The 26177-nt window shown below is 36.6% G+C and overlaps 1 protein-coding gene across 2 annotated transcripts in view; it reads right to left on the bottom strand.

Annotated features, from left to right (window-relative positions):
* The window catches only part of TAX1BP1 (Tax1 (human T-cell leukemia virus type I) binding protein 1), an 84237-nt gene that overhangs the window by 25473 nt on the left and 32587 nt on the right, over window positions 1–26177 (bottom strand). For both annotated transcript variants that reach the window (XM_010855406.1, XM_010855405.1), the window contains 9 exons: window positions 22795–22943; window positions 22617–22707; window positions 17464–17649; window positions 11998–12222; window positions 11308–11454; window positions 10828–10951; window positions 9460–9563; window positions 5600–5725; window positions 485–556 (listed from right to left, as the gene is read on the bottom strand). In XM_010855406.1, the coding sequence (XP_010853708.1) occupies window positions 485–556; window positions 5600–5725; window positions 9460–9563; window positions 10828–10951; window positions 11308–11454; window positions 11998–12222; window positions 17464–17649; window positions 22617–22707; window positions 22795–22943 (1224 nt within the window). The remainder of the gene's footprint in view (window positions 1–484; window positions 557–5599; window positions 5726–9459; window positions 9564–10827; window positions 10952–11307; window positions 11455–11997; window positions 12223–17463; window positions 17650–22616; window positions 22708–22794; window positions 22944–26177) is intronic.

Below are 26177 nucleotides of genomic sequence, written 5' to 3'. Positions count from 1 at the left end.
ATAAAAAATATTTTTGGTCTTGTCCCCAATTCCTGGCACTGACCTCCTAAAACTTGTGGAATTTTCTCAGTGATAGGAGTGTCTTTTATCATTCATAACATGACCCTTTAGACCCTACTGTGAGAAATGTTGCATTACAGTACATTTTATATTATAAACGTATGCACTGTCTGAAGGTCAGGTTATGCTAGAAATCATTAAACAGCTCCTAAAATGTTTCCTATTACAAAAGAAACCCAAAATTTGTTAAATCCGAACTATGTAACAGAAGTCAAACTAAGTTTCGACACTTAAGCATTTTTCTATCAAAATATTTTTAAAATATTATAAAACTAAAAAGCGTTTTCTACCTGTTTGTCTTTTCTTCGTTTAACTTAAAAAGAAAAAATTACCCTCATATAACTGTAAACTGTTATGTCCCTTCAAAAAGCTGTATTATCACATTCAGTGTCGTATGAAATTTTTCAAGGACATTATTCAGTACCTTCTCCCTGGAGAGGTTTTCCCAATATGAAGTTAGACCACTTATCTCTTTTTCTTTCTCTGCCAACTGAAGCTGAGGAGAGAAAGAAATGATCATTATTATTTTTCATCATCTACCCTCTCTTTACCCTTCAAGAGCTGGATCTTATTCTTTGATATCTCTGAACTTGTCACTACTGTTTTTCTGATGTGTTTCAAGATTACTTTATTATTCTTATTTTGCCACTCTGCAGTACGCAGGAACCTGGATCCTTGATGAGGAACTGAACCTGCACATCCTGCAGTGGTAATGCAGAGTTCTAGCCACTAGACTGTCAGGGAAGTCCCTGAATTACTTGTCATTTTTTATGAATGTGCCTCACTCTTTAAACTTCTCTCCTGGCTTTCATGAAATGGTACCAACACTGTCATTCTCTAATGCTCTTTTTTAAAGTACACTTCTTCACAATTACAAGTATTCTGCAGTTTCTTCTTTGGTTTCTTCTCTCTGAATTTTCGGAAAACTCGCTTTCTTCTATGCCTTCAACTATCATGGTCATATGACTAAATCACAAATATTAACTTATGTGCCACATGCGTTCTTTCCTAAGGTTCAGAGCTTTCCTTGATAAATTCAATGGATGATGATTGGGGAAGGTACCCAAAAGAGGTGGTCCTTTATCAACTCATTCTAAGCATATCTATACCTAATTTTCTTACCTTCAAAAATTCTTCCCACCTGTAAATCCTCTCCATGCTAGCAAATTATTTTCATTAAGACCCACTCTGGTTGGGTCTCTTTTTCTCCTAGAAAATATTTAACAGCAAATAGCACCCACATTCCAAACAGTTAAAATCTGGATTCAACCTATCTTTCACAGTGATCTGCTCCATCACAGATATTACAGATATTAAAGACCTATTACTATTACTCAAGACTGTTACAGCTCCCAGATTATGCTCTCTACTTCTGACCTCCAAACCTGAATTAATTCTTTTCCATCTGTTAGAAAGATGCTCCTTTCTTTCGCCATTTGTTTATTATCCTCCCTTCCTGTATGGTCTTTGACAGGTTTTTGTTGTTGTTGTTCAGTCAACTGTGTCCAACTCTGCAACCCCATGGACTGCAGTACACCAGGCTTCCCTATCCTTCACCATCTCCTGGAGTTTGCTCAAACTCATGTCCATTGAGTCGGTTATGCCATCCAACCATCTGATCCTCTGTCACCCCTTCTCCTCCTGCCTTCAATCCTTCCCAGCATCAGGGTCTTTTCAAATGAGTTGGTTCTTCGCATCAGGTGACCAAAGTATTGAAGCTTCAGCATCAGTCCTTCCAATGAATATTCAGGGTTGATTCCCTTTAGGATTGATTTGTTTGATGTCCAAAGGACTCTCAAGAGGCTTCTCCAACACCACAGTTTGAAAGCATCAATTCTTCAGCACTCAGCTTTCTTTATGGTCCAATTCTCACATCCTTACATGACTACTGGGAAAACCATAGCTTTGACTAGATGGACCTTTGTCAGCAAAATGATGTTTCTGCTTTTTAATAGTCTAAGTTTGTCATAGCTTTTCTTCCAAGGAGCAAGCATCTTTTATTTTCATAGCTTCAGTCACTGTCTGCAATGATTTTGGAGTCCAAGAAAATAAAATCTGTTACTGTTTCCCCATCTGTTTGCCATGAAGTGACGGGACCGGATGCCATGACCCTAGTTTTTTGAATGTTGGGTTTTAAGCCAGCTTTCACTCTCCTTTTTAACCTTCATTAAGAGGCCTTTAGTTCCTCCTCACTTTCTGTCAATAGGGAGGTGTCATCTGCATATCTGAGGTTACTGATATTTCTCTTGGAAATCTTGATTTCAGCTTGAGCTTCACCCAGTCTGGCATTTCCCTTGATGTACTCTGCACAGAAGTTAAATAAGCAGGGTAGCAATGTACAGCCTTGAAGTACTCCTTAACAATTTTGAACCAATCTGTTGTTTCATGTCTGGTTTTGTTGCTTCTTGATTTGCATATAGGTTTCTCAGCAGTCAGATAAGATGGTCTGGTATTCCCATCTCTTCAAGAATTTCCCACAGTTTGTTGTGATCCACACAAAGGCTTTAGCGTAGTCAGTGAAGCAGATATTTTTCTGGAATTTCCTTGCTTTCTCCATGATCCAACGAATTTTGGCAATTTGATCTCTGGTTCTTCTGTCTTTTCTAAATCCAGCCTGCATATCTGGAAGTTCTCCATTCACTTACTGTTGAAGCCTACTTTGAAGGACTTTGAGCATTACCTTGATAGCATGTGAAATGAGTACATTTGCACAGTAGTTTGAACATTCTTTGGCATTGCCCTTCTTTGGGACTGGAATGAAAGCTGACCTTTTCCAGTCCTGTGGCCACTGTTGAGTTTTCCAAATGTGGTGGCATAATGAGTGCAGCACTTTAACAACATCATCTTTTAGGATTTGAAATACCTCAGCTGGAATTCCATCACCTCCACTAGCTTTGTCCATAGTAATGCTTCCTAAGGCCCACTTGACTTCACACTCCAGGATGTCTGGCTCTAGGTAAGACCACACCATCATGGTTACCTGGGCCATTAAAACCTTTTTTGTACAGTTCATCTGTGTATTCACAGGTCTAGTTTCTCCATAATGTCTAACTCCTAAATATTCCATTGGAAACAGCCCTAACATACTTAGACTTGTAGTTTATGTAGAACTTCATCACACTTTACCCTGGCTCATGGATGTTTGTGTCTAAACAGCACAAAATAATAGGCAGGGCACTAAACAAAAAAAAATCAAGCACCTTTACCAGTTGTACAGCCATGAATATGGCGTTTTATCTGAACATTGATTTTTATCATTAATTTATTATTCATAAAATAAAAATATTATTTAGCTTCCCATGGGTTTGAAAGGTGATTACCTAGGTCATGAATGTGAAAGAATCATATCACTATTTCACGTCTAGCAACTCCTACTAGATTATAAACTCTATAAGCATAGCATTGTGTCATTTTTATATGATCACCCACATAATGCAGAGTACATCATGCGAAATACCAGGCTGGATGAAGCACAAGCTGGAATCAAGATTTCCGGGAGAAATATCAGTAACCTCAGATAGGCAGATGATACCTCTCTATCGGCAGAAAGTGAAGAGGAACTAAAGAGCCTCTTGATGAAGGTGAAAGAGAAGAGTGAAAAAGCTGGCTTAAAACTCAACATTCAAAACATTAAGATCATGGCATCTGGCCACATTACTTCATGGCAAATAGATGGGGAAACAATGGAAACAGTGACTATTTTCTTAGGCTCCAAAATCACTGCAGGTGGTGACTGCAGCCATTAAATTAAAAAGACGCTTGCTCTTTGGAAGAAAAGCTATGACAAACCTAAATAGCCTATGAAAAAGCAGAGACATTACTTAGCCAACAAAGATCCATATAGTCAAAGCTATGGTTTTTCCAGTAGTCATGTTTGGATGTGAGAGTTGGACCATAAACAAAGCTGAGTGCTGAAGAATTGATGCTTTTGAACTGTGGTGTTGGAGAAGACTCTTGAGAGTCCCTTGGACTGCAGGAGATCAAACCAGTCAATCCTAAAGGAAATCAGTCCTGAATATTCATTGGAAGGACTGATGCTGAAGCTGAAACTCCAATACTTTGGCCACGTGATGCGAAGAGCTGACTCATCTGAAAAGACCCTGATGCTGGGAAAAACTGAAGGCAGGAGATGAGGACAACAGAGGATTAGATGGTTGGATGGCATCACTCAATGGACATGAGTTTGAGCAAACTCCAGGAGATGGTGAAGGACAGGGAAGCCTGGCGTGCTGCAGTCCATGGAGTCACAAAGAGTCAGACATGACTGATCAACTGAACAAGACCAAACACATAACAACTAACACAGTGCTTTATATATAACAGGTTTTGATAAATATTTATTAAATCATTTTCCCAGTCAATCTGCAAAAATATTTTGTTCTGTATAAATTCAGTATTCACACTTTTTAACAATAAGGGAAGTTGCCAGGCAATAAAAACAATACCCACAGGGATCCCAAATACAGTAACAACCTTATGAAAGAAGTTTCAAATTTTCATTCTGATAGCAGATGAAGATAAAAAAGTACCAGCAGTATACCTATGGCTGATTCATGCTGATGGACAGCAGAAACCAACACAATACTGTATAAAGCAATTACCCTTCAATTAAAAATAAATAAATTTAAAAAACAGAAACTGACCACCATTAAAATTACCTTAGCCTATAATGTACCACCTCAAACAAAGTAACTTTTGGTCTTTAAGAGTGCTGTATTTAAAAATTAGATTACAGGTACAATTAGCTATGACAGAGCAAATTTAAATCACGTAGAACTTCTAGGCCTTTAATCATACACCCACAAAATGCAAAGTATACACACATGCACAGGCCTTAAAATATAAGATTATACTTTATTTAGAGGGAAAATATTTTTCTACTTAATTAATTAGACAGCCTACTGATTTTTTTCCCAACATTTTTACAAACATCATTTACCAATCAGTCTTGTTTGTTGCCTAATGTTACCTCAGCAAAAATAGTCTTCTTAATTAAGACTGTATTGCTTGGGCTTCCCTAATGGCTCAGACAGTAAAGAATCTGCCTGCATAATTATTAATGATCAGAAGTAACATATTTTGGTTAAAAATTTTCAAACCTTTACATAAATTTTTAAGATTACTGATCATATCTTATTATACTCCCAGAAAAACACCAAAGCTCTAGAATAATTTCACACACCATTTTAAGTGAACAAGGATTATGACATAATCACTTTTCATCTTAAAATCTAAGCATGATTTAGAGATATAATTTTAACAGCCATGTTGCTAGTGTTAAATTGCTTCAGTCATGTCCATATGAATACACAAAATGAAAGCCACAAGCACAATGCATATGGGTAACCACTTTCTCAGTTCACAGTTAATGAACTATATTCAACATAACTACATAGTACATATTTATCTATATTATGAAAATGCTATTTCAGTTACCCATGTTAAAACTTTAGACTGACTAAATTATAGACAGCACTTTTCAGAAGTATCACTTTTCACAAGTAACAGAAGTATCAAGTTATATAAATATTAAGCTTACTTTGTAATTGTCCACTACTTCAGCTAGTTCTAGTTTTATGTTTTCAGCAATTTTCACTTGTTCTTTCCATTTCAGCTCCATTTTTGCAAGTTCATCAGCATATTTATTGCATTTTGTTTTCTCATCCTAAATGAAATTAGTATAATTACCAAAAGATTTTAAATCCATATACAGCCAATATCTATACAAACCTACTTAGGCTGAATGTTTACTATAACACTATAGTAAAGGTATAAAAATTGAAATAACCAAAATGTCTGTCAGTATAAGACTGGATAAATCATTTTATATTCATACAATGGAACAGAATGTATTTACTGAAAAAGAACAAATGGATATACAAATTACAAGGAAAAATAACAAGATATGTTAATTGAAAAGATCAAGTTCCAAAACAGAATATACAGTATAATTCCATTTTTGCTTCAAAAGTTGTTTAACACAGTTTTATATGATATCTATGTAGAAAAAGATAAACAAAAACATAATGTTTTTGGTTGCATTGCACAGCTTGTGGGAACAATCTTAGTTCCCCGACCAGGGATTGAAACGTGGCCCTCAGTAGTAAAAGGTCAGAGTCCTATGGACTGCCAGGGAATTCAATAAACCAAACTATTAATAGCTCTTATTTCTGGGGATCAGGATCATAATGGTATTTTTTTCACCATCGTTATTCTTTATTTCCATAATGCCTAAGATATCACAATAAACATAGATTACTTTTGCAAAGGAGGTAAAGCAAGCATGTATGCATGCTAAGTTGCTTCAATTGTGCCCTACACCTTGTGACCCTTTGGACTGTAGCCCACCGGGCTCCTCTGTCCATAGGATTCCCTAGGCAAGAATATTGGAGTAGGTTACCATGCCCTCCTCCAGGCAATCTTGCCAACCCAGGTACTGAACCTGCATTTCTTATGTCTCCTGTACTGGTAGGTGGGCTCTTTACCACTAGTGCAACCTGGGAAGCCCAGAAGGTAATAAAAATCACACATTTATAATGCCACTGTTTTCAGACATTAATTGGGGTTTCCTGACCAAGACAATCTCTAGGTAGATTTCTTAAACACCGCTCTTCTCTACAACTTAGAATGTTAAAGGAAAAGAGTTTTAAAACAAGATGAAAAGGTAACTTGGCCAATTTCATTTTGAGTGTTTTGTGTAAGGAAAAAAAAGTTTAATATGCCTTATGCTAAAAATTCCCTAGTGGTCCAGTGGCTGGGGCTCTGTGCTTCCACTGCAAGGGACGTGGTTCGCTCCCTGATAAGGGAACTAAGATCCCACAAGCCTCACAGCACAGTCAATTAAAAAAACTTTTTAATTAAAAAAGAAAGAAATATGCTTTATGCTTTGAGCAATTCAATAGAGAAAAAGTCTTTTCAACAAATAATGCTGGATCAACTGAATATTCTTACTATATGTACCACAACTCACCATTCACAAATAATAGGCTTAAAAGACTCTAAGACTACAAAACTTAACAGAAGACAAGAAAAAAATCATTACAAGTTCAGTTAGTAAATTTTTTCTTAGAAAATAAGAACAATACATAAAGAATAAATTAAGAATCTATACTTCAGCAAAACTAAAACTTTTTCTAAAAACACCGTGTGTGTGTTAGTTGCTTAGTCGTGTCCGACTCTTTGCAACCCCATAGACGGCAGCCCACTAGGCTCGCCCATCCCTGGGATTCTCCAGGCAAGAACACTAGAGTTGTTTGCCACTTCCTTCTCCAAAAGGAACTACAGAAAGTGAAAGAAGTCGCTCAGTCATGTCCGACTCTTTGCGACGCCATGGACTGTAGCCTACCAGGCTCCTCCATCCATGGAATTTTCCAGGCAAGAGTACTGGAGTGGGTTACCATTTCCTTCTCCAAAAACACCATTAAGGAAATAAAAAGGCAAGCCACAGACTGGGATAAAATCACACATATCAAAGGATTTGTATCTGGAATAAAAAACACAACTCAATAATAAGATGAAAACAATTTTTTAAATGGCAAAAAAATGAACTCTCATAATAAAAAGGAATCAACTACCAATAATAGGCAACTATATAAATAAGTCTCAAAATAACTGTGATGAAAGGGGGCAGGAAAAGAAGAGCGTACATATGATTCCATTTATAGAAACTGTACAAAAGGTAGGCTAATCTACAGTGGCAGAAAGCAAGCCAATGGTTTCCCAGGAAAGGGGAAAGAGGGAGCAATGAGTTGCAAAAGGGTACACAAAAGATTTGAAGGTAGTGGAAATGTTCATTAGCATGACACTGTGATAGCTCCACAACTATAAATACAGCAAAACTAAACAAACTGCAAACTTTAAATATGTGCAGTTTACTGAATTTCAATTGTACTACAACACACAAGTTTTTAGCTGGAAAAAAACATTCTATCTTCCTTTTGATAATACAATGAGGTTTTTTAAAATATTCATCCAAAATTTACTGGAAAATAGTTTAGTCCCTTATAAACAACTATTTTGACCTCAAGGGTAATCAATCCTCTACAAAAGGATCTTCCGAAGCAACAAAAATGCTCAGCTTAAAGTCTTATTAAGGATTACATTCAACTATTATTAAGATTGTAACATAAAATATTTTACATTAATTACTGTAGTGTGTTAAGTCATTTCAGTCCTGTCTGACTCTTTGTGACCCTATAGACTATAGCCCACCAGGCTCCTCTGTCCATGGGATTCTCCAGGCAAGAATACTGGAGTGGGTCGCCAAGTCCTCCCCTTCAGATCTTCCTGACCCATGGACCGAACCGTCTCTCTTATATCTCCTGCATTGGTAGGTGGGTTCTTTACTACTACCTGGGAAGCCCAATTACTATAGTAACGTTGGGCTAATATGTGAACTTCATTCCACGGCTCTAAAAATTACCCCTTGCCTCTCCACATGTACAGAGAAACAAACACAGAAAAAAATATTTAACTGAACAAACGAAAACCACATACTACACAAAACACCTTTTCCTCCCTTCCCCAAATCAGATACAAATGAGAAGCATTTTCCCTTTGTCCTTTATATACTCCAGAGTGAATGCTACTAGGACAATTGGAAAATTTAAATGTTTTACTATTACAGTTTAATAGAATCAAAATAAATAATAGTAAAGGCAACCATTCACTTGGTTAACATTCCCTTTTCCCACTTTACAAATCTACTCATTTTAGGATGTGGTGAAAGTCTTTGCTATTATTACAGTATATATAGAAAAAAAGAGTACTTTCCTTTTATGCAGTTCAGAGATTTTTCATATATCCTTAGAAGACAGACAACATCCAACATCAATTAATCCCTTGCCCATTATCAAGAGAAGGATATTAGGGGAACAGAAAACAATCACGATTTCCCCACCCACCCCTACAATGTAACATTTGCAGGATCTTAGTACCCCAACCGCAGATCGAACCCACGCCCACAGCAGTGAAAGCACCAAGACCTAATCCACTGGACACCATGGAATTCCCTAGATCATGATTTTACACACATGCCTACATGAATAGGTACACAGAACACCCCCCACTTCAAAAGTGAAACTAAACATCAGGATACAAGGGTAAAGAAACTCTGAGGGCTTCCCTGGCGGCTCAGTGGTAAAGCATCCCCCTGCAAATGCAGGAGACACCAGTTTGATCCCTGGTGCAGGAAGCTCTCAGAACAACTAAGCCCATGCGCTGCAACTGCAGAGCTTATGTCCTGCAACTACTGGAGCCCGTGTGTCCTAGAGCCACCTCCCGCAACCCCCCTTAAAAAACAAGACAAAGAAACAAACTCTGGGGTACCCGATCAAAACAACAAAGATAAGCTAAGCCATTACATTTGATAAATCTCTTCCTTACAAGGAATTAGTTTACCTGCAAGAGTTGTTTACATTTATTATATTTTTCTGTTTTGTCAGCAATTTCTTTGGTCATTTCAGAGACTTGTCCCTTAGTTAGATTGTCAAAATCTGTTTCAGCTGTAACAAGGCAGAAAATTAGATTACTAAAAATTACTTTGCTCCGTATATTAGCTTTCTGACTTGAAGGTCAGTATACTGTGAAATAAATGGAATCCTAAAGGAGAGAAACATTTATTTTAAAACATTTATTCAAAACCATCTATTCATACACTAAGTAAACAAAGAAGGAACAATATAAACATTAGATGAGAATCTCACTATAGTTTGGCTAGAATCAAGTTCACATTCAATAAAGAAAAAAAATTGCTAGCTAAAAATATTCTAAAATGCCACAAAAAATTGTTCTTTATATATTTATTACATAAGATATATAGGAAAGCCACATTCTTTGAGAAAAGATTTTAAGCCATTTTTCTAATCCTTCATACTATTCAGTAAGTCTTAAGTCAATATAACACCTTTCTTGGTACTTCTATTAATACCGTATAGAAATGAAAGGCAGGATCCTATTTCCACAGCAGCTGAATCTAAACATTTAATATTATACAAAACTTACATTTATTAAGTCTAAAACATCAACTGCCCCAAACATTACACAATTAAATATACTTTAAAAATACTCCAGCATTTATTTTTGTTATTGTGTCATCTTTAACATAAGGTGAAAAAAAGACACTAGGAAAAGTGAAAACCTCGAGTTAATTTAAATTTTCATGTGTTCATGTACTCATTATGTCTCTCTAATCTGTTCTAAAAGTTAATAAGCTAATAAAAATTTTAACTTATCCACCAACAGGTGTACTAACAAGGAAAGTACTCTAATGACCTGAAGCAGCCAAAACAAAACAAAAACAAGGCAAGAAAGAAATGTGAATAGAACTAAAGGGATTTTTAAGTTTCCCTCCACAGAACTATACAATTAAAGTGCCATAAATGGTTCAAAAGTCCACACATTTAGGGAAATATTAATTAAAAATTATTTTTTAAATTTGCTATTTTAGCTAGCTAAAATTAAAATTTCAATTCTTAGCTCTTTTCCTACAGACTAAATACTATAAGCATTTGCACTTAAAAACACCAGCTCATCTAATTAACACTTGAGAACATGCTCACAAAGATAAATATGAGTTTACACTCATATTTTGTATATTTATCCACATGGATGACTTTTAGACCTTACTTTCCCTTTGCCTCAATCCCTGACTTACAAGAATTTTTTACAAGCTCCCTAAAATTCTTACCTATGAAAGAGGCAGTATAAACAAGCATAAATATTTTTCAAGGCAGAACACTTTATACAAAAAGTCTAAAAGATTTCTACCTGTAGAAGGCAGTGGCTTTACATCTACAGTAGAGGCAGTCGCAGCTGGGTCTGTGTTTATTGAGGCATCATTCACTTTCTGCTGACTCCCAATTTTCTTTGTGAAGACACTATTGCTATTAGCCTATTCAAAATTGTTAACAATCAACTGTTAAATGAGTTGCACATCTATCCTTCCCCTTAAGTAACTATGTATCTTATAAATAAATCCTGGAAGTCCATAAAGCTATTGCTGTCTTAAAGGTTAAAGTCTAAAAGTTACACACATCCCTTTACTGACTAAATGTTACAAGAGAACATTTTATTTCTCCAACAAATAAAAATTACCAATTTTTAAAAAAATGTATCACAACAATATTGGGCCAATAATGTGACATCAAGCAGAGAGAAATTATATTCAAAAGGTACAATATTATAAGTCTGATTTTCAAACAAAAATATTGATGAAGGAATTATTTTACTATGATGAATTACACTTACCGATTGATCTGAAAGTTTATTTATTTGTTTTTGGAGCCTTTGGCATTCCTTGAATTTTTCTTTATAATGATCTGCTGCCATCTGAAGACGAAGTTTCAGATCCTCAACTTCTCTTCTCAGTTCATGTTCCAGTGTATCAGTCTTTTCCTAGAAAACAAACTTTTTCTCTAAGAGAAACATAAAAATCTCATATCTCACAATGTGGTAGTAAATCCAACTTCATTTTCCCTTTTTTTGCTCTTGACAATTAATGTTATTTGTTTTGGAGTTTTGGCTACAGAGTCACATTAGCTCTCCTAATAATTTCAGCTTTATATTCCAAGGACTAAGGTTTACTAAAGAAAAAACTAGAAAAGAATCATCTACATCCTGAGAAGTAAGCATTACTATGTTAAATAACCACAGTATCATTTTATGCTGCAAGTAAATAAGAAATTCTAAGCAAAGCAATATATACCTGTTATCAAAGCAGTTTTTACTAACCATTAGGAATTTGCTTACAGAAAATTTTCTAAAAACTTGTATTAATTTCAACCGAAGAAGTTACAATGACTAAACAAAATGAATGGAAATTTAAAATTCTGTGACCAGGAATCTGACCTCAATTTTACTTTAGCATAAGTCATTCTCTTTCATAAGCTTATAATGAGTTTTTGACCAAAATGGAAATTCAAAATTAACTGGCTTTACCTGATCTTTATTCACAGCACTTAGTTTAAGCTCTGCCAGTGCATCAGTTAACTGCTTTTTTACTTTCTCATTTTCCAAGTGTGCAGTATGCAGATCTGCCATTGTTTTATCCCGCACATTTACAGCATCACTAAGTTCTTTAGCCAGAAAGACAGCTTCTTGCCGTGTTGCCTGAATCTGTTCTTCAGCTTTACGAAGTTGCTCCTTTAAAATAAATGTATCTTCCTGAAGAAAGGCAGATAAATGTATTTGTAATTAAACCATTCAAGTAAAAAACAGAAGCAGAAACAATGTTTATTTCTATTTCAACAGATCTAAAATTTTAAATTAAATATTGCTTTTATATTCACAACTGAGATGAAGTATTGTTGTTGTTCGTTCAGTTGCAGTAAGTAGGGTCCAACTCTTTGCAGCCTATGGACTGTAGCACACCAGACTTCCCTGTCGTTCACTATCTCCCAGAGTTTGCTCACTTTCACGTCCACTGAGTCAGTAATGCTATCTAACCATCTTATCCTCTGCCTCCCTCTTCTCCATATATAAGCCTATAAAAAATCTGAGATGTGACTTTGTTTTAGAGACCCCCATATAGCAACCAGAGAAGGCAATGGCACCCCACTCCAGTACTCTTGCCTGGAAAATCCCATGGACGGAGGAGCCTGGTGGGCTGCAGTCCATGGGGTCGCGAAGAGTCGGACACGACTGAGCGACTTCACTTTCACTTTTCACTTTCATGCATTGGAGAAGGAAATGGCAACCCACTCCAGTGTTTTTGCCTGGAGAATCCCAGGGACGGGGGAGCCTGGTGGGCTGCCGTCTATGGGGTCACACAGAGTTGGACACGACTGAAGTGACTTAGCACAGCATAGCATAGCATATAGCAGCCCTATGCATTGGCTATCAATACTATCACTATATGTGTAATTCAGGACACTGAAATACAGGAAGTCAAGCAACATAACCAATGCTTACAGTCTTGGCTGAACAGAGACTCAAATGGAGGCTTCTGTCTCGCAGAATCTCTCCAGCTAGAACTACCAACCCTCGTTTTTTATAATAACTAATAACAGTAATTATAAAAACTTCATTGTAACTCTAAAAATTTTGGTTAAAAAAATGTTTCCTATGATCTAACCTGTAATTAGCACCTTTCTCCAAACCTAAAAGTATCTTTGAAAAGTTAAAATCGCCACTTTCTGTAATATAAACAAGACAATATGAGCTCAATAAATCTAGCTTATTCCAACATTCCTTTTTATTCTAGAAATAAACTCATAAAGAGTGCAACCATTCTGTTTTTAAATTGTTAGCTCCTTAGAAGGAAATGTATATGATTATTTATGTAATGCTGGGTGAAGAAAATCTTTCTAGTATAACATTAATAAAGATAATATATAAATGTTATCAGTTTCTATATGCCAGAAAGGGGAAAAAGCATTGAAACTATTTTCTAACCCATAAAAAATGAAAACATTAAAAAAAAAGAAAATATTTTAAACAAAAGAAAAAAGAAATTTGGAGAAAGGTATGGATTTCTTTAAATAGCTATTATGCATAGAAAAAAATGTTCAACTCATCAACAGTCCAAGAAGGTAAAACAAATACCATTCCTCTTCTTTCAAACTAAGACTGAAAACCAATTAACTCTAATATTTGGATGGTTTAGGAAAATTAGCACATCTGCAAATATGTGGGCTCATTATTATCTACAAGTGATACAGCCTTTATCAGATTTTTGAAACATTCATCAACACCTTTGAAAAACACATGGCTTTTCATCTTTTATTTTCATGAGTTCCTAAATACAGCTTTAGTTTGGCAGGGTTAGTTTTGCAGGGATTAAGTAAAATATTATGAAAAATTATTAAAAATAAAAAATCTCTAACAATATGAGAATTTTGTTATAAACTATGATATACCCTCCATAAAATGAAAACCTATGCAGCCATTACTAGCAGTAGTATATGTCATACACTGTTGATATATTAATTTTTTGGAAAGGCATTTGAATTAATTATGAAAATTTAAAACCTCAAACTGGCAACTGTCCTTTGAGCAATTTATTCCACAGATTTATACATGTGCCTAGATACTGTACAAGAATGTTCACTGCACCATGCTTTTATAATACCTAAGGATTGTACACAACTAAAAAACATTACATCAGTTCAGTTCAGTTCATAAACCACATAAAACTATTCCAATTATAATGAATAAATCAAATTAAATTTATATAACATAGTATTATATACCCTTTTTTTTTTTAAGTGGGAAGATCTCTATGAACTGATAGGGAATGATTTCCCATCTATATATAGTTCAATGAAGAAAAGCAAAGGAAAAAAGAGTATAAACAATATCCCCCTTTAAAGAAAGGGGCCTTCCCTTGTGGCTCAGATGGTAAAGAATCCACATGCAATGTGCAAGACCTGGGTTCGATCCCTGGGTTGGGAAGATGCCCTGGAGAAGGGAAAGGCTACCCACTCCAGTATTCTGGCCTGCAGAATTTCATGGACTGTAGAGTCTATGGGATCACAAAGAGTCGGACACAACTGAGCCACTTTCACTTAAAGAAAGGAGACAGACAAGGCTATGTGCATGCACACACATGCACCAAGTTTATTTTTGTAAAAACAAACATGAAGGATATACTAGAAACTAATGAAAATATTTTACCTATGAAAACAGGTAAGAAAGGGTTTTTATAATTTATTTTTAATTGGAGGATAATTACAATATTGTGTTGGTTTCTGCCATACATCAACATGAATCAGTCACAGGTATACATATGTTCCCTCCCTCCTGAACCTTCCTCCCACCCCCCCAGTGCTGAAGCTGAAACTCCAATACTTTAGCCACCTGATGCGAAGAACTGACTCACTGGAAAAGACCCTGATGCTGGGCAAGACTGAAGGCAGGAGAAGGGGACAACAAAGGATGAGATGGTTGGATGGCATCACCAGCTCGATGGACATGGGTTTGAGCAAGCTCTGGGAGTTGGTGATGGACAGGGAAGCCTGGCGTGCTGCTGTCCACAGGGTCGCAAAGAGTCAGACATGACTGAGCGACTGGACTGACTGAAGTCTCTACGTCCTTAGTGAAATATATTTTAAGATAAAATCTGGAAAAATCTTAGTTTTTATTTAGCAGAGATACTGATAGAAATGGTGTTGAGATAATAATTCTGAAACTAATGGTGCGTGCAGCTAGTTGAAAAGTTAAAGTGTTAGTCACTCAATTGTGTCTGACTCTTTGCTGGTCCATGGGCTGTATAGCCCTCCAGGCTCCTCTGTCCATGGGATCCTCCAGGCAAGAATACTGGAGTGAGTAGCCATTTCCTTCTTCAGGGGATTTTCCTAACCCGGAGATCAAAACCTAGGTCTCCTGCATTGCAGGAAGATTATCATCCAAGCCACCAGGGAAGCTGGTTAAACAACATGAATAAATATAATGTTTGAAAGCTGCGGGGGCTTCCCTGATAGCTCAGTTGGTAAAGAATCCACCTGCAATGCAGGAGATACCGGTTCAATTCCTGGGTCAGGAAGATCCACTGGAGAAGGGATAGGCTACCCACTCAAGTATTCTTGGGCTTCCCTTGTGCCTAGCTGGTAAAGAATCTGCCTGCAAAGCAAGAGACCTGGGTTCCATCCCTGGGTTGGGAAGATCCCCTGGAGAAAGGAAAGGCTACCCACTCCAGTATTCTGACCTGGAGAATTCCATGGACTGTATAGTCCATGGGGTCACAAAGAGTCGGACACAACTGAGCGACTTTCACTTTTGGAAGCTGGGAGAAGGTATACATAAGTATGGAAAGGAAGAAGATAAAGAAGACCCCTAGGAAGTACTGGATTTGAATTGGAGACATCAATATAAATTTAAGACTTAAAATATCTAATTAAAGCACAAAGTAGCAAAAGGATTCAGTTCTTGGTTTCGAAATACCTTTCTCAAATGTAAAAAAAAAATCAGGCTCTTTGGAAAAATTGGTAATACCAGATTTAGGTCTGAACCTAAAACTAAAACCTAACACAAAGTTCTAACCACAAAACAAGGAAGTATTCAAAGCATTAGGGGGAATATATCAGAAAGATACAAATGTAGGTCTGGAAAGGCTCCCCACTAGCTATAGGACAACTTAAGTATAAACAAGAATGATGATGTATAATGTATAATATACTGAACAAAAAATAATCAGGGAGTCTACAGTGATTAAAAAAAAAGGAATAGAACAAAAGGGAACCACCTCATTATAAAAGAATACCTACGAACACAGAGGGAATGACAATTTTTTAAATATCCACTTTGCAATCATTAATGTAATAACTGATACAGGTAAGGATCATTGAAGTATAAAAAACACTGGTCAAAGAGTATTGCGGAGTAGGATGTTCACATGATCTCAAAGTATTACCCGAGATTATCCAATAAATCACAAAGAAGGAAAGACACCAACGTAACGGAGAGATAAGCAGACATAACTTCAAACAACAGATTAAACCTATCATCAGAAAGAAAGGAACTGGTATTATATGACTTCTGATGTAACTGCAACAGAATGTACAAACCATCTTTTTCTTGCCAAAAATATCTAACTGCAATCTAGTCATGAGGAAACAACAGACAAAACTAGAATATAGAACACTCTCTCAGACCAGTCTGAATTCTTCAAAACTATCAATGTCATCACAGACAAAAGGTTTAAGGACACTGTTCTGTAAAGCAGACCAAGAATATAACAATAATCATTAATGTATGGTTTCTGACTACCCAGCATCAAGAAATTTTAAAGAAGGTTTTACAATATAAGTGGACTAATTTCAACGTGGACTAAAACTACATATGTGTGTGTGTGTGCGTGCCTGCGTGTGCACACGCGTGCTGTCGTGTCCAACTCTTCTGTGACCCCATGGACTCTTTTGCGACCACATGGACCAGCAAGATCCTCTGGACCTGGAATTTTTCCAGGCAAGAATACTGGAGTGGGTTGCCACTTCCTATACTCTAGGGGATCTTCCCAACCCAGGGATCAAACCCACGTCTCGAGTCTCCTGCACTGGCAGATGGATTCTTTAACACTAGCACCACCTGGGAAGCCCCATATACAAGTATGACTATTATCATATCAATATAAAATTTCTTAGGTTACATTTCTTAGGTATTATGGATCTACAACAGAATGTAACTGTTGATAAGAGAGACTTTCAAAAATATTTAGGATGAAATGTCAATGCCTACAACTGACTTTCAAATGGCTTGTAGGGGGCATATAAATAGGGAAGATGAAGGTGGCAAAATACTGAAGGATATATGTATTCAATTTTCTGTTCTTTCAACTCTTCTGTAAGTCTGAACTTTTTCCAAAACAGAAGTTGAGGGGAGTTAAAGACAAAAAATAAAAACACACTGCATACATTTAACAGGGATAATACTTTACAGTCTTCAAATGCGTATTGCAAAAGTACTTACCTTACTTGAGGTTGTAAGCAAGAAGGTCCTTTGCAGATTCTCCTTTTCAGCCAATGAGAACTGTAGTCTGCTAATCTCTTCTTTGAAATGAGTAATCATGTTTTCTTTGTTCCCATCTAAATTCTTTAAAGTCTGGACCTCTGACACAAGCTTGGTATTTTCTATTTCTGTATTCTTCAAATGTACCTGAAACAGTGATTGAAAATGCCAAGAATATCCTTTCTAACTCCATAGCCTAAGTTCCTCAATAATTTAAAGTATCACTATTTATCTCTAACCCAAATATGATCAAGGAAAGGAAAGACTCACTAAGCAAGGAATCAGGAAAGCAAATTTTGCCAAATGATTACCCAAGTATATGGAAGCAGAACACAACTTTTCTAAGTTTTGCTATTGTTTTAGTTTTCCACAGAGATTAATTCTAAGGTCTAACATTACCTGATCTCCAAAATCTTCCCTTTTACTAATTTTACATTATTTCTTTTTAAAACTACAAATGAATTTGGTTGTTCTTTTGGGGAAACATGTTACAGGCATATTCATATATAAAGGCATGACCAGATTCAAGAAAATCAAAGTACATTCAAGAACGATACCGTAAACAATTAAATTTCTTGCTTATGGAAAAAGTACTATGTCATTTACCTCCTATGTGCCTAAAAATATATTTATTGACTAATTAACCCAACTATATTGATTTTTCCCAGGAACTCTGGCTGCTGCTATTCACAGTACATATGCAAATCAAATTCTATAACTGAAATTATAAAGAGTACAAGTATCTTTAAAATTTAAACTGCAGTTGAAAGTAGTTTTTATGCAACTGCATACTGCAACTTTCAACTGCAGTATGCAACTGCAACTTTCCTAAGATATCAGTATTATTAATATTTCCCTTTTTCACAAAATCTGTTCAAAAACCAAATATTCTATTTGGGCACTACTCCTTGAAGAGTCAAACCATAAAATCATCCATCAGTGAGTCTTTACTATTTTATCTCCTGTTCTCTCTCCTCTCTCTCTCTCACACACACACACACACACTCTCTCTCTCTCTCTCTCATGCTCTGAAGATGGTTGTTCCAAGAAACAGAATGGGTATAACCCATAAACATGCAAAATGTTTCTATGTTCTGCAGTGAGGTGCAGAGTAGACCTGATTTTTTTTTTTTTAATTTTCAAAGCAAAAATTTTTAAAGATTAAAAAAGAATTAACCAACCCCCAAAATAAGAGGGAGACAACTGTAGTTTTGTGGTATAGTTTGAAATAAGGGAGCCTAATATCTCCAGCTGTTTTTCTCCAGACTGTTTTGACTATTCAGGGTCTTTTGTTTTTCCATACAGATTTTAGAATTATTTATTCTAGTTCTGTGAAAAAATATCATTGATATGTTGATAGGAATGCACTGAATCTGTAGATTGGGTAGTATGGTCATTTTAACAATGTTAATTCTTCCAATCCATGAGCACAGTGTATCTTTCCATATGTGTTACCTTCATTTTTTTTTTTTTTCCATCTCTGTCTGTTTTCTCACTACAGGGCTTTTACTCATTAGATTTATTCCTAGATATTTTACCCTTTTTGACTGTAAATGGGATTGTTTTAATTTCTCTTTCCAAGAGTTTGCTGTTAGTATACAGAAATGCAGATGATTATTATTAGTCTATATATTATTTTTGTATCTTGCAACCTGACCAAACCCAATGATGAACAGCAGGTTTTCAGTGGCATCTTTAGGGTTTTCTGTATAATGTCATCTGTAAACAGTGACAGTTTTACTACTTCCTTTGCAATTTGAATTCCTTTTCTTTGTCTGATCACGATGGCTATGACTTCCAATACTATGCTAAATAAAAGTGATGAGAGTGGGTATTTTTGTCTTGTTCCTGATCTTTTAGGAAGTACTTTTCAAGCTTTTCGCCATTGAGTACATTATGATGTTAGCTGTGGCCTTGTATATGACTCATTATGTTGAGGTATGTTCTTTCTTAACCACTTCGTTGAGAAGTTTTATCACAAACGTTGAATTTTGACAACAGCTTTTCCTGCATCTACTGAGATGATCATATAATCTTTATTTTTTTAATGCAGGATATCACAGTAACTATACTTTGTATACCACAAAGCTAGAGTAATCAAAACAGTATGGTAGTGGACAAAACCAGACACACTGATCAATAGAACAGAGAGCCCAGAAATGAACCCCACTTATATAAGCAATTAGTCTATTACAAAGGAGGCAAGAATATTACAACAGGGAAAAGAAAATTTCTTCAACAAACTTGTGTTGGGGGAACTAGACAGCTACATGCAAAAGAATCAAGCTAAACTACTTTCTCACACCATATATGTAAAAATAAACTCAAAATGGATTAAAGACTTAAATGTAAAACCTGAAACCATAAAACTTCTAGAAGAAAACAAAGGCAGTAGATTGTTTGATATCAGTCTAAGCAAAAAATTTTGGATATGCCTCCTCAGGCAAGGGAATCAAAGGCAAAAATAAAATAAATGGTACTACATCAAACTAAAAAGCCTTTCCCCAGCAAAGGAAACTATCAACAAAATGAAAAGGACACCTACTGAATGGGAAAAGATATCTGAAGTGATATATCCAACCAACATGGAGTTAATATGCAAAATATACAAAGAGCCCATACAACTCAATATTAAAAAACAGGCAGAGAACCTGAACAGGCATTTCTCCAAAGAAGACATACAGAAGATCAACAAGCAAATGAAAATGTGTTCAAGATCACTAATCATCAACGAAATACAAATCAAACACCTCATCTCAATGATACATCACCTCAGTCTTGAGAATGGCTACTAACAAAAAGACAACAAATAACAAGTACTGGTAAGAATGTGGAGAAAAGGGAACCCCTCTGCACTGCTGGTGGGAATGTAAATTGGTGCAGTCACTATGGAGAAACAGTAGGGAGATTCCTCAAAAAGTTAAAAAGTAGAACCATATGATCCAGCAATTCCACTCCTGGATATTTATCTGAAGAAAACAAAATACTAATTTGAAAAGATACAAGTACCCCTATGTTTACTGCAGTATTATCTACAAAAGCCAAGATATTAAAGCAACCTAAGTGCTCATCAATAGATGAAAGGATAAAGAAGATGCTGTGTGTATGTGTACACACACACACACACAGGTATATTACTCAGCCATAAAAAAAAGAAAAACTTTGCCATGTGCAACAATATGGAAGGACCTAAGTGAAATAAATCAAAGACAAATACCATACTAGTTCATTTACGTGTGTTATCTAAAAAACAGAACAAATGAACATAAAAAAGAATGACAGATGAAGAAAACTAACAAGTGGTTGCTGGCTGGGGGATGAGAGAAACAGGTGAGGAAGATTAACAGGTACATAATTATAAAAACAGAATCAGTCACAGGTATGAAATATATAGCATGTTGAATATAGTCAATAATCATGCAATACCTTTGTATGGTGACAGGTGGTAGCTAGACTTATTGTGATCATTTTGAAATGTATAAAAATATAAAATCACAATGCTATGCACCCAGAACTAAATATAGTTTTGTGTGGGTCAAATTAAACTTCAAAAACAAACTCATGGGAAAAAAACAGGTCAGATTTGTGGTTACCTGAGACAGAGAGTGAAGGGAGGTGGCGTTAGATAAACTAATCAAAAGGTACAAACTTCCAGTTAAAAGATAAATAAGTATTAGGGATATAACATATCACACAGTAACTAAAATTAACACCACTGTAAGTTATACATGAAAGTTATTGAGAGTAAATCCCTAGAGTTCCCATCACCAGGGCAAAAAATCTTTTATATTTATATGAGATGATGAATGTTCACTAAACTTATTGTGGTAATCATTCCATGATATACACCATTATGCTTATGCCATAAACTTATAAGTACTGTATGTCAATGGTATCTCAATAAAAATGAAGAAAAAAAAGAGGTGATTCTCAGAAAAGATTTGGAATTTCATACTTGGGTACCCAATGATGGCACAGAGCTTATCAACAGATATAAATAAGTGAATAGTTATTTTTTAATAAGAAGAAGGGGAAAACCTACTGGCAATAAATAAATCATATTCTACATTTTTAGTACAAATTGAGATGAGACTCTCAAATACTGAATATATGAAGTTATGCTTTATTTTTAACATATACCATAATTATATGAGTGCTGTTCTCTAATAAAGAGATTAAATCTATCCAAGTAATACTTAACTCAGAATGTTCTTGAAATTCCTAATCTTGAACTGCCTTCAAGAACTGCTTCAAGTCCCAATATGTATCCACAATATTGACAACTAACACTCACTATCCTATTTTAGAGCTGCTTAAACAGGAAAGGAGAAAAAACTCTAAAAGGTGAAGATTTGTCTACAGAATCCTTTTTTAAAATGAAAGTCTCTTAGATATTTCCAAAAGGCAAACTAAAATATGATCATCACTGAAATAAATTAATCCTCTCACTAACATTTATATACTCTTAAAAGGGGAAAATTAGTTGCACAAATCCTGATCAACGGCTATCTTATTACCATTAAAAATCTCTGACTTATTATACATTACCTGCTAAGTATCTAAAATACCAGTAACTTAAACTTCCTGAAAACTTTTAGGGACTATACACAATGAGGTAGTTTTAAAATATATCCCTAAATCCTTTGATTCTCCTCTCTTAAAGAAGTGGAGCCTAATTCCCCTCTCCAGTATCAGCTGGAGTGACTTGCTTCTAATTAGTAAGATAAAGAAGAAGCATCAGTGCACAACTTGCAGACCAAGTCATAAAATGTATTGATTTCCTCCTTCTCTCCCTTGTATGGCTCACTCTGAGAGAAGTTGATTGCCATACTGTGGGGACATTCAAACAGCCACTGAAGAGGCAACATTCCAAGAAACTGAAGGACCTCCTGCCAAAAGTCATGTAAGCGAGCCACTCTGACAGCACATCCCCCAGTTCTAACTGAGAGCCTTTAGTGGACTTCAGCCCTTGCCAACATCTTGATTGCAACTACACAAGAGACTCTGAGCCAGAACCACTCAGCTAAATTGCTCCCAAATTCCTGAACACTAAGTTTTGGGGCAATATGCTACACAGCAAAAGATAACTAATAAAAATGTAAGGAATAAATTACCTTATAAAGTTCCTTCTCATCCTTTTCTGTCTTCAACTGACATTCAAGTTGTTCTCTTTCACACTGTGCCTTTTTGAGTTTGTCCTTTAAACTGAGTTAAAGTCAAATAACATTAACATAAACAACTTTCTTAAAACATTTTTAAAACATGAAGATGTTTTTAAAATATTAGAAATACCTGTCTAATTCAGTTTCTTTTTCAATCGCTTTATGAGTCACTGACACAATATCTTCTTCAAGCTGGAGAGCTTTGGACGTAACATCATTGTATCTCTTCTTAAATTCTTCATTTTCCATTTTTAAACTTTGTGAGACTTTAGTAAGAGCCTTAGAAACAATAATAAAATATTTTGAGAAACAAAAACATAATCAGAAATACAAATTTGTATATTTCTAAGAAATCTATCCTTAAAATTTTAATCCCTCATTTGTCCCCTCCAAACTTTATAAGAATAAAAACTAAAATGTTATGTTATGTATGTTACCTGAAATGGTAACATACAATAAACTTTTTAAATACTAAATTAAACAATTACTAACTTTTCTCCTGGACTTTTCACACACTCTGTGGGATGATTTCAGGCCTTTCTCCACCAGAGGACAGGCGATGAAAGTGAGGAGAACTTGAAAATTAGTCACTTTGGTTTTTTTTTTTTTTTTACACATCTTGCTTTCTACTGTTACTCCAATGACAAAACAGTTTTCATGATATTAACCAAGGTTAACACCCACTTCTTCTAGCATAAGTCACTAAGCACCACTGATAATTATGAAAATACAATGGGTACTGTGAAAGTGTTAATTGCTTAATCATGTCTGAATCGTTGCAACCCCACTAACTGTAGCCCACCAGGATCCTCTGTTCATGGAATTCTCCAGCAAAGAATACTAGAGTGGGAAGTCACTCCCTTCTCCAGAGGATCTTCCTGATCTAGGCACTGAACTCAGGTTTCCCACCTTGCAGGCAGATTCTTTACCATCTTAAACAGATAACTAAAAAATCTTATCACGTCAATTTAGACAAGAGATCGGTGCACTAAGCAAGGGCAGCTGCGACCAGCGCACTAAGCGCGGGCGCAGGCGTGGCCGAGAGGAGCTACCCCACGTCCGAGGTCAGGAGCAGAAGCCGGGAGGACCCCATGCCCGAGGAGAGGCGGCCAAGAGGAGTTACCCCACGTCCGAGGTCAGGGGTAGCGGCTGAGAGTGCCAGGCTGCGACGGGGCAGGAACGGCCGAGGGGAAATACCCCGCGTCCGAGGTCAGGGGCGGCGGCCGGCAGGAGCTACCCCACGTCCAAGGAGCGGTGGCTGCGCGGGCGAAGGAGGGCCTAGAGGAGCTATCCCACGTTGAAGGTCAGGAAAGGCGGCAGTGAGGAGATACCCCTAGCCCAAGGTAAGGAGCAGCGGCTGAGCTTTGCTGGAGCAGCCGTGAAGAGATACCCCACGCCCTAGGTAAGAGAAACCCAAGTAAAACGGTAGGTGTTGCAAGAGGGCATCAGAGGACAGACACACTGAAACCATACTCACAGAAAACTAGTCAATCTAATCACACTAGGACCACAGCCTTATCTAACTCAATGAAACTAAGCCATGCCCATGGGGCTACCCAAGACAGGTGGGTCATGGTGGAGAGGTCTGACAGAATGTGGTCCACTGGAGAAGGGAATGGCAAACCATTTCAGTATTCTTGCCTTGAGAACCCCATGAACAGTATGAAAAGGCAAAATGATAGGATACGGAAAGAGGAACTCCTCAGGTCAGTAGGTGCCCAATATGCTACTGGAGATCAGTAGAGAAGTAACTCCAGAAAGAATGAAGGGATGGAGCCAAAGCAAAAACAATACGCAGTTGTGGATGTGACTGGTGACAGAAGCAAGGTCCGATGCTGTAAAGAGCAATACTGCATAGGAACCTGGAATGTCAGGTCCATGAATCAAGGCAAATTGGAAGTGGTCAAACAAGAGATGATGGCAAGAGTGAATGTAGACATTCTAGGAATCAGTGAACTAAAATGGACTGGAATGGGTGAATTTAACTCAGATGACCATTATATCTACTACTACGAGCAGGAATCCCTCAGAAGAAATGGGAGTAGCCATCATAGTCAACAAAAGAGTCCAAAATACAGTACTTAGGTGCAATCTCAAAAACGACAGAATGATCTCTGTTCGTTTCCAAAGCAAACCATTCAATATCACAGTAATCCAAGTCTATGCCCCAACCAGTAATGCTGAAGAAGCTGAAGTTGAATGGTTCTATGAAGACCTACAAGACCTTTTAGAACACCCAAAAAAGATGTCCTTTTTATTATAGGGGACTGGAATGCAAAAGTAGAAGTCAAGAAACAACTGGAGTAACAGGCAAATTTGGCCTTGGAATACGGAATGAAGCAGGGCAAAGGCTAATAGAGTTTTGCCAAGAGAACGCACTGGTCATAGCAAACACCTTCTTCCAACAACACAAGAGAAGACTCTACACATGGACATCACCAGATGCTCAACACCAAAATCAGACTGATTATATTCTTTGCAGCCAAAGATGGAGAAGCTCTATAGAGTCAGCAAAAACAAGACTGGGAGCTGACTGTGCCTCAGATCATGAACTCCTTATTACCAAATTCAGACTTAAATTGAAGTAGGGAAAACCACTAGACCATTCAGGTATGACCTAAATCAAATCCCTTATGATTATACAGTGGAAGTGAGAAATAGATTTAAGGGCCTAGATCGGATAGAGAGAGTGCCTGATGAACTATGGACGGAGGTTCATGACACTGTACAGGAGACAGGGATCAAGACCATCCCCGTGGAAAAGAAATGCAAAAAGGCAAAATGGCTGTCTGGGGAGGCCTTACAAATAGCTGTGAAAAGAAGAGAAGTGAAAAGCAAAGGAGAATAGGAAAGATATAAGCATCTGAATGCAGAGTTCCAAAGAATAGCAAGAAGAGATAAGAAAGCCTTCCTCAGCGATCAATGCAAAGAAATAGAGGAAAACAATAGAATGGCAAAGACTAGAGATCTCTTCAAGAAAATCAGAGACACCAAGGGAACATTGCATGCAAAGATGGGCTCAATAAAGGACAGAAATGGTATGGACCTAACAGAATCAGAAGATATTAAGAAGAGGTGGCAAGAATACACAGAACAACTGTACAAAAAAGAGCTTCACGACCCAGATAATCACAATGGTGTGATCACTCATCTAGAGCCAGACATCCTGGAATGTGAAGTCAAGTGGGCCTTAGAAAGCATCACTACAAACAAAGCTAGTGGAGGTGATGGCATTCCAGTTGAACTATTTCAAACCTGAAAGATGATGATGTGAAAGTGCTGCACTCAATATGCCAGCAAATTTGGAAAACTCAGCAGTGGCCACAGGACTAGAAAAGGTCAGTTTTCATTCCAATCCCAAAAAAAGGCAATGCCAAAGAATGCTCAAACTACCACACAATTCCACTCATCTCACATGCTAGTAATCAAAATTCTCCAAGCCAGGCTTCAGCAATACATGAACCGTGAACTTCCAGATGTTCAAGCTGGTTTTAGAAAAGGCAGAGGAACCAG

This window comes from Bison bison, unplaced genomic scaffold (genome assembly GCF_000754665.1).
Source record: "Bison bison bison isolate TAMUID 2011002044 unplaced genomic scaffold, Bison_UMD1.0 scf7180017864364, whole genome shotgun sequence".
NCBI classification, from domain to species: domain Eukaryota; kingdom Metazoa; phylum Chordata; class Mammalia; order Artiodactyla; family Bovidae; genus Bison; species Bison bison.
Note: the sequence above shows the minus strand (reverse complement) of the source record. Positions and strands in the feature narration are given on the sequence as shown.